Genomic DNA, 9468 nt, shown 5'->3' on the forward strand with positions numbered 1-9468 from the left:
CAGTCACTGGAATCGTGCACCAACAAATCTGAAGTTGATTATCCTGGCAGACCGACACAAGGATTTGTGTTCCTTCGATCTGGTATGCACAACAGTAAATGTTGGTCAAGGCTACTCAGGAGAATAAAAGTCACTTCCCCATACCTTAGATCCGCTCCCCTATGGAATTGCCCAGGACTTCTCCCGACATACGACACATACATTAAGAATATGTGGAATGTGGGAGAAACAATAACCTTGCAGGATCTGGTCCCAGAAGGAACATTTGTTACGCTCAAAGAATTTGTGGCCAAACTAGGTGATAGCCCGATCAAAACGCTGCTGGTGGCCTTCATTCCCCCGGGAACCAGATATTTGTGAGCTCATAGACATGATAGTGGGTGGCAAAGACCCGAGGAGACTCGTCTCCAGATTGTACAAAGTGTGCCAAGCCAACCAGGCACCTATCAACAGGGCTAAAGTGAAATGGGAAAGGGATCTAAATATCACAATATAGGACGATCAATGGCTTTGTTGGTGCTGTCTAGCAAAAGAGGCCTCTCACATTGTAAAACTTAGACTAATACAATTTAAAATACTTAGTCAATTACACTACACCCCAGCTCACATTTCACATTTCTCACCAAACACCAGTGGCAAATGTATGAAGTGTACCACGGCTACTCCAGATTCTCTTCACATGTACTGGAACTCTTCATCGATTGCTCATTTCTGGCGGCAGGTAGCGGAGATCATCTCTAATATCACCAAAATTCCTCCTACTCTCACCCCACCCCCCTAACTATCTTCTGGGAGATATCGAGTAGGTTCCCGTGGAAATTTGCAGGTTATTCAAATTGTGTTGTATAGTTGCTAAAAAATGCATAATGAAATACTGAAAATCCAGAACAACCCTGAGTATAACTGCAGGGCTTTGAGAACTAACCTATGTTAATGAGAGGGAAGAGGCATACCTTGAAATAATTGTGCCCAGATTTAGTCTAAAAGACATTTGGGGTCCGTTTCGAAACTACCTAGCACAACTAAGAGACGTGGAAGGAATGGCTGGAACTACATGTTAGCCCCCATGGGAATGTAATGGTGTACAACAATCAAGACTGTAATGAGTGACAAACGGATAAACGGTAATAATGTAATGCTCATGTTATGTTTCAATTTCCCCACTCATAAAGTCTGTCTTCAAAGTAATGTGTCTGCCACTAAGTTAAATAAAGGTTTAAACAAAAAAGAATCCTTCTTTAGTATTGTCAAGTGTGTAACAAATAATTTTAATTTGTGGCAAAAGGGAAGAATGTTTCTTTTAAGGAACAGACAGAAACTCAAGTAGACCCTGCAGTTGGCCTTCTAGGCCTTCTCAGGAACCTAGCAATGTCTCACAGTTCCGTGTTATTGGCTTTTTCTGGATGATACAAGGAGTATAATCTGTTTGAATTGTTTATTTCATTTTATGCAATGGCATATGTTTCGCTGGTCCCCCAAATATAAAACAAATAAAATGTTACTTCCTTTTAAGGGCTTTAGAGAAACAAGCTTTCTCAATGCACAGAAAAATTGGAGCAGTGGAAAATACCGGGACAGCAGGATCCATGAATTATCTGCTGCGTATTGCACGGCAAGGTCGGAGACAGGTAATGTGTCATCAGGGAGAGAAACCCTTGTTTTTGTGACTTGGCAAATAACACTTTAACTATGCTGTAACATGATTTCTACCTCTGCCCTGAATTGAAGAATAGACTTTTTGGAAAGGGGACCTAACCAATAGTCGGTTTGCTAAATTGCAATCAGGTTGGATGCACTATTGATACTTCAGACATAAGGAATGATCACAGCACTAAACAATTGGTATTAGATGGTTTATACTTCATTTCAGTTTTTTGTGTGCTAATTACAAGCCCTAAACATACCATAAATATACTCCTAATCTTCGAAGAATTTGCAAACCTAAGTACTTCTCTGGCTATATGTATTCATAAGTTGCAGTCTCTTTTCTCTCTTTACTTAACAAATATTTTAACTCTGGTAGTGCGTCCTTTTGAACATTTTCATTTAATATTCTTTTCTTTTGTTTTATCAAATGGCATGTTATTTTCTGTCCACTTTCAGGTTTTCTGCGTTTTTTACTACATTCGTTTTTGCTAAGACCAATTCTAGATCTATACACTTCTTTCTTATAATGTTCCATTTGATTGTACATGCTTTCAGCAATGTAGTATGTGCTATGCGCATCTTCTCTACCTTGTTGTCAGTCAATCAACCAATTGTATATTGTATAGCCAAGGCTTTACAGAAAATGTAAAGATCAAGTTCAAGACCCTCTGCATAGTCCACAAGGCTTTCGGGGGCCGGGCGTTCACTATCTACGAAGGTCTCTGCCTAAACACTCTACCTCTCGTACGCCAACTCTCTGCGGGTGAGCCGCTCTCGCAAAAAGAGATTTGGGGGTAGAGCTTTATCCTCTGCAGGTGCCTCCCTCTGGAACAGCCTCCCTGCCTCTCTCTGTCTTGAGCCGGAACACCTTAAGTTCCAGAAACGCCTCAAGACCTTCCTCTTCTCTTCCTCCTTCTCTCTCCCTCTACCTTGCCAACTTCCGTTCTTTTTTCCCTACCCTGCTTCCTCCTTCTCCTCCCTAAATGTGCTCAGTTTTTGCTGGCTGGTTGCCTGGTTCATCTCCGGAGCCTTACATGTTCCAGGCCCCCCAGCCAGTCTTTGCACTTGCCGCTGGGCCACTGCACTATGTTCAGCAATACTGCACTTTCTGCTTACGCTCTATGAGCGAGGCAACCTCCCTGCACTTAACCCAGGGCCCTGATGGACTGGACGTGTTTGTTCCACCCCACGCCTCCTCTTCCTCCCACTTTCGTCTGTACGCATGCTCTAACTAAATGTACTAGGACTAGTAAGTTTGTCCTGGCCTCCCCTGCACACCTTTTTCTGTCCCCCCCTCCCTAGCTGGTCGAAACTCTAATACTTCATGCACTTGTACTAGGAGAAATGCCGCCGGGCCTAGTATGCTAGTTTTTCTGTTTAGATAATTCGGAAACTTCAAGGCCTAATAATGATTACTGTATTCCCTTGTCCCCTTCCCGCCTTGAAGAGCTTTGAAGCATCCACCTGTTTATAAGCGCTGTATACATTTACAATTACAACGTAATAAGATAGAAAGTAGAGAAACATCATGAATAGAAGACAACTCTCCTCAATAATGCCCCTGATGAAGTTAATGTTTAAAAACAGCACAGGGGTAGAACAGGGAGAGACAATTTCTTTTTACATAAAATAAGCCTTGTAGGCCCAATAATATGTAATGCAACTCATTATATAACAAAAGGGTGTTCAAAATCTTGTTTTAATGTAACTTGTTAAAGTTCAACCACTTCCAACAAAGTCAAAACCATTTGCCTTCTTGTTCTCCAGGCAGAATATATATGAGCTAAAGACAAAGATCCTAGAGGGGCAGTTCGTGCTGCCTGCCCAAATGAGTCTAATGTACATATCTAAACCCTGCTTCAATAAAATAGTTTCATCCATCTTGCTCTCATCAGAGAATAAAAGGGGCATGCAAAATACAAAATGAGTCTCACTTTCCTGTGCAGAGTAAGATTGCACACGCCTTTATCCAACAAATGATCTGTTTTTCTTTAAAATCATGTCTTTTGTGTAACTGTTTCTGATGTTCTCAAACCTCTCAGCTCATTCGTTTTGTCTATCAAAGCTGTTCTGCAGAGGCTGGACAGTGGCAGATCCCAATATTCTTTTTCCAGTACTACAGTCTTCAGAATCCTCTGAGTCCAAACAACAACTACTGGCAAATGGGCTAGGGTAGGGCAGATAGGAACAGAACCTACAAAAACAATGTACACAGTTTGATATTTAGCCAACTATTATCCCTCCCAGTAACCCTCTTTTGACACGAGTATAGATCTTTGGGAAAATGATAACTTCATGTATGCTTTATATCTCTTCTTGAATTCAATTTACTTTAATCATTATATTAGCATGGATTTTTCTCTATGGGAAAATAGTTCACTTTATCAATCACTGTTTGAAGATCCTGTAACTATACTCATAAGCTTTGCTGAATTGTACTCTAAACATCCATTGTCCCTTCCAAAGTACCTTGGATAACTCAGATTTCAGAGCCAGGGGTTCAAAATAAAACCTAATTTGCCTACAAATGTTTTCCAGATGGTCCATTATTGAATTATTTATTCACGACTACTAACTAAACCCTAGCACCCAGGCATTTAGACTTCTACGACTACAATACTATTTTTACACTATGATTCATACAAATCATCTTTACCTGTCTACCCTGCATACCACATAACTTATACCATGCTTGGCAGATGAGCATCAAGCTACAGCAGCGTAGCTTCTTTCATCAAGGTGTGTTCAAATTGCCAACAGAGCATCTTCTTTATAGCCAAGAACCACACACAAATGTAACACAAAGTCATGTTTAATGATTATATATTACAACTAACAGCAGTTCTGTCTTCAAGGAGAATACTGTTTTCAAAAATCCTGTGATGATGAAAACCTCAATGTATTTATCCATTTAAAAGAAGGCACCTCACCAAAAATCATATAACTGTTGCGTTAAGCATTTAAGTTTTTGTCCACGGAACAGCAATACTCTTTCTTAACAAAGACGATGGAAGAAATAATGTGAGATGAGACGAGGAAGAAAGAAAAAGGAGAGATAGAAGATAAGAAAGAAAAGACAGGGAAGAAAGGAGATAAAATTATGACGACATTGAGAAATAAAAGAGACAGGAAAGAACAGAGATGAAACCAGGAAGAAAGGGGGAAAAAGGAGGCATGAGGAAGCAATAAGAGGAAGTGAAATAGCAAGGAAAGGAGGCAAGGATTAAAGGAGAAGAGGTGAGACAGGGAATGGACAAGACACTAACGTTCAACAAGTTTGAGTAAAGATTTATTGAAACCATAGATTTCTTAACATTACACAATGTGCTCTGTCCAGATAGGCATCACTTAGGGTATTTGCACATAATTCCTTGCAGTAGTTGCGAAGGAGTGTTTGGGTTAACATATGCCATTTATTCAATATTACTGTGCATAAAGCATAAAGAAGGAAGCCCAAAGTAAAGCAAAATAATGTTTGTGGCTCTTCTAGGTTTGCATTATTTTGCCTAAGTGTCTCAGATAATTAAAAAAAGCCCTGTATCGTTACTTTTGTAAACCATGATAACATCGGCCACTGCTAAACAAGCAGCATGCGCCTTTCGTAGTAGGGTCCATCTGAGGTTTGCAAGGAGATTCATTTGAGCGTAATGATGGGAAAGTTGACCCCAGAATCCTTCAATGACACAATGGGCCTCATTACAAGTTTGCCGGTCCGGAAATAAGGGTGCCGGTAGAAATGTACCGGCACGCTTTCTGGACCGGCAGACTACACCTGTGCCTGCCGATGCTTTTGCGTGCAGCAGGTCTGACCTGCCGGGCGCACCGCCTCCGGTAGGCACAGTGCTCACAGAAGCACCGGCACCATTAAGAGACCCCATTTCCATGGCCTCCACGGCAACAGGGAATAACATTTTCCATCACCTGATAGTCCGGGCCACCAGGACTTGTAATGATCTCAGGCGGCGGAAACAGTGTTGAAGTCTGGTGGCGAGCCGCCAGTAGCACCGGCGGGTTACTGCCAAACTTGTAATGATATATGGTATCTAACACTGTTCAATTTAGGAGATGATCAATTGTCCCTGAACTCTTTTGCTGTTCCTTTGTTTAGGATAGTCAATTTGTAAATGTTTTTCTTGGAGGTCAGATAGGCTTCCTTGTAGTTCCAAAGATGTTAGTAAAGAAGTAAATTGTGAAAGTTAGTATACATGTTATACAGGCTTTAATAGACTATATAACCTTACAGAATTGTTGATAAATGTTTATGCTCACGTTTTATTGTATTTCTCCTAAATAAAAAAGAAATTGTGAAAGAACCTTGTTTGTAAACTCACATTTTTATTTTTAAGCAAAACCTGAATCCAGTAAACGAGTCTGTGATAAGACACAACGTTCCTATTTTCCCAGTGGAGCAGCCAAAACTGAATAACTATGGAGTAAAAAAGTTGTCATCTTACCCGCCTGTTAAATATCAATCAGTTTTTCCCACTCCGGCGCCTATTGGAAAACTTCCTGTACTGCAAACAATGAAATATTTAGGGGCGAACAGCAAGGTATTAGGCTTTTAATTTATTCTCTAAATTAAATATTTTGCTGCATAAATCTGAACATGTGTACTTTCTTTAACAGTCTGATATCCTGCAAGACACCCAGCCTTCTCTACAACAATTCTATTTGCCTTCTCTACCGAGGAAAGAAGGTCAATTCTGAAGTGGATATTAAATCTGTGTTTTCATTACCGAATAAACATGGACAACAAAGAAAAGCACTGAATTGAACATCTGAAATGAATCGACTCGTGCCTTTCATGGTATCATGCTGAGTACATCACAATTCAATGACAATGTGGAAGCCCTAATTCCATGTAACAATTGCTGACTGAAAATGGAAAGAAGAGTGTGCACGAATATTTGGAACTGTGCCTAGAAACAATTGAACTTCTTGAAAGACAGGATCTAATGTGCATCCATGCAGCCCATGCGTTATTTATGCTGAGCTACATTAATTTCAGGGTTTGGCTTCTTATCCTGCTCTCAAGCCCCCACAGTCCACATCTAGGATGTATGTATGTGTGTGTGTGTGTATATGCATATATCAAAATACCAATTTGGTTATTTGTGGAAACAGAGATGGGGCATAATGGAGAAGTCTTATCAGGTAAGGATTATGTTTGCATAGAGCATGTGAGAATATAACTTTTTTGGGTGATCCAAATTGGTTGAAGAATTCTGCAAAACATTTTGACAACAAACCTACAACATTAGCAATGAAAGTATACTTTATTTTGAAGCAAACCAAAATGCACTTTACCCAGCATTTTTGTACGTGTTTTAAATACCCTGTATTTTTAAACCTACTAATTGTTTTATACTTTGATATTTTGTACAATTGTTAAAAATGAACTTTTTATGTTTGTTTTGTATTAAATACCAAAATATGCAGATAATCTTGTTTCATATCATGTTATTTATAACTTAAATTTGATGCATTTCCTTTGAAGTACCTTTTTAATAGAGAGTGGATGTAGCATTTTCAAAGAATAACAATCTATTGAGAATGTTTTCATAATCTGGCCTTTGTCTGTTTTGTAGTTTGTTTGTAGAAGTTCTCTTGGACTCATGCATTCATTGGATATATTTCTGTAAGAAAATTCTATCAGCTGACTCATTTATGCTGTCTAACTTGGTTGCATGCTTTCTAGAAGATGTGGATCCGATTAACACAGGGTTTACACTACAGACAAATACACACCCACCTCTACACACCATGGGCCTGATTCATGGTACATTTTCCTATGGGATTGTGCCATTATAAAACACTTCCATGAATCAGGCCCTATAGGTTTACAGGCACATGAACGTGTGAAACGTTGCCCCTCCTTAAAACCTTTCACTAAATGGGCTAGATGCACGATCGTACAGCATCATTATAGGCTCCCTTTTTGTAATCGAAAGTAGACACTTTCCACTTATATCTGATTAAAGTTATTGACAACATTTCTAATTGATAATCATAAAATTGTAAGATCTTTGCTAACTTTATTAACTCATAAAATCCTTAGAGTAGGTTGATACATTTTTAAACTGTATTTTCTGAGACAATATCATGCATAAACAACAGTTTCTTGCCAGTCGAGTGAGGATAGGTGAGGTAAGGGATGGCAGAATTTACAAACCACTAAGAAGTGCAAATACATTGCATGGCCACATTTAAATAGAAGCAGATATAGCTAAAAGAGGGGCACACAGATGGAGAAAGCAAAACTGGACACCGAAACATACAGTTAATAGTAATCCAAGCATCTTCAAACTAAGTGAGTGGCATGGCAGCAAGAGTGACTTCTCTAAAAGCAATTCTTAAATTAAATCGCAATCAAATTAGAATTCTTATTCCATGTATATAATCATGCCAAAATTATTGGTGTCCAGATATTTCTACTAAAAATAAATCTGCCAATTCTTAGACACATAGTTTGATTTTTTGTCTCGGGAGGATAGCTCAGTGACGACGTGCTCGCCTTGGCAACAAGACGACACGAGCAACACAGGTTCGATCACCGGGTCCACGCTTAGAAACCACTGGGTATTAAGGACGTTATAAATAACCCCATCATATCATATCATATTTTTGAGGTTAGTAAAGCGTCACACCCTGAAGTGTAACATCAAAGTGATCCAGCACCTAGTTAAGCCGACTCTATGGCCCAATACAGGCTTTTCCAAGGCTGAAAATTATGTTTCATCCTATAATATCAAGAATTATAGTCATAAAGTAATATACAATTGCAATTGCCCGGTTCAGGCCTATTGCCTGGGCTTGTAACAAGAGATTATATATGCTGTTCTATGAACAAATCAAACTCTGACAGATTCCTCTGGGACCAAGTTGTTTCCAAGGTTAGATTTAAGTATTGGGCCATGTTCAGTGTTCTATTGAAAGGCTTATATTTTTAAAGGAAGTTTCAAGAATTCATTTTCCCGAGAAAGAACGAAAGATCCTGAACTGTGTTTGCCAGCAATGTAATACAGCGTCTGATCAGCAGGATATTGCAAGCCCCCGAAACAAAAATGGAGATTAGCATAAGAAAGCAAAACTGGACACAAACATACAAGTAATAGGAATCCAAGCCTGATCGAAATTGATCAGCTCAGAATTTGGTTAGTGTTTGTTCGACAGGATATTGCAAGACCCCAAAGCACAAATAGAGATTACATTTAGCTCATGCTCATTAAGTGTTTTCAGCCATACAAAAAAATAAGGGCTCCAATGCCGTTAATCTGCTAGGGTACAACACTGCAAAGTGATGGTCAGTAACTTTGAAACTAAAGCAAAAAAGCTAATATCACATTTACTGACTTTACAATGTGATTTTGCCAAGAGCTAGCACAGACCACATCAGTTAGGAGTTTTTATATGTAATGGTTATTTGGTTGTGGCTTCAACCAAAAATACATGCTGTCAAATGAGCGTTGTGATAATTTCTGATAGCAAAATAATTGTCTCCTAAGAACATCAAACTCGAGAATTAAGTTTGCCAGCAGCAGATGTGATACTTTGTGGTAATTGAACTAAGAAACAGAGTAATAACAGCAAATGTATTCAGCCTGAATGAAAGATGTTAAAGGAAATGTAATTAGTATGAGGCGAAACACAATTTGAGAATCAAGGGGAAGTGGCAGATGGCCTGGAGTAAGTAATTTGAAAGCCATTAAGGACCAAAAGGTTGGCATTGTAAGAAATATGCTGTTTTCGAAGACAATCATTTAGGTAAATCACAATGGTTTAAATGAGCGCAAGTAAAGGTGTCATTTTTAATATTTGGGG

At 39.1% G+C, this 9468-nt stretch overlaps 1 protein-coding gene across 2 annotated transcripts in view; it reads left to right on the forward strand.

Moving 5' to 3' along the window:
- The window catches only part of MOK (MOK protein kinase), a 1335855-nt gene extending 1328765 nt beyond the window's left edge, over positions 1 to 7090 (forward strand). Inside the window, exons 10-12 of one of the 2 annotated variants that reach the window (XM_069637748.1) lie at positions 1514 to 1628; positions 5994 to 6197; positions 6274 to 7090. In XM_069637748.1, the coding sequence (XP_069493849.1) occupies positions 1514 to 1628; positions 5994 to 6197; positions 6274 to 6354 (400 nt within the window). In that variant the 3' untranslated portion in view covers positions 6355 to 7090. The remainder of the gene's footprint in view (positions 1 to 1513; positions 1629 to 5993; positions 6198 to 6273) is intronic. The other variant, XM_069637749.1, reaches the window with a different exon arrangement.
- Positions 7091 to 9468: the final 2378 nt, after the last annotated feature.

Source organism: Ambystoma mexicanum, chromosome 14 (assembly GCF_040938575.1).
Source record: "Ambystoma mexicanum isolate Mex_15411 chromosome 14, UKY_AmexF1_1, whole genome shotgun sequence".
NCBI lineage: Eukaryota > Metazoa > Chordata > Amphibia > Caudata > Ambystomatidae > Ambystoma > Ambystoma mexicanum.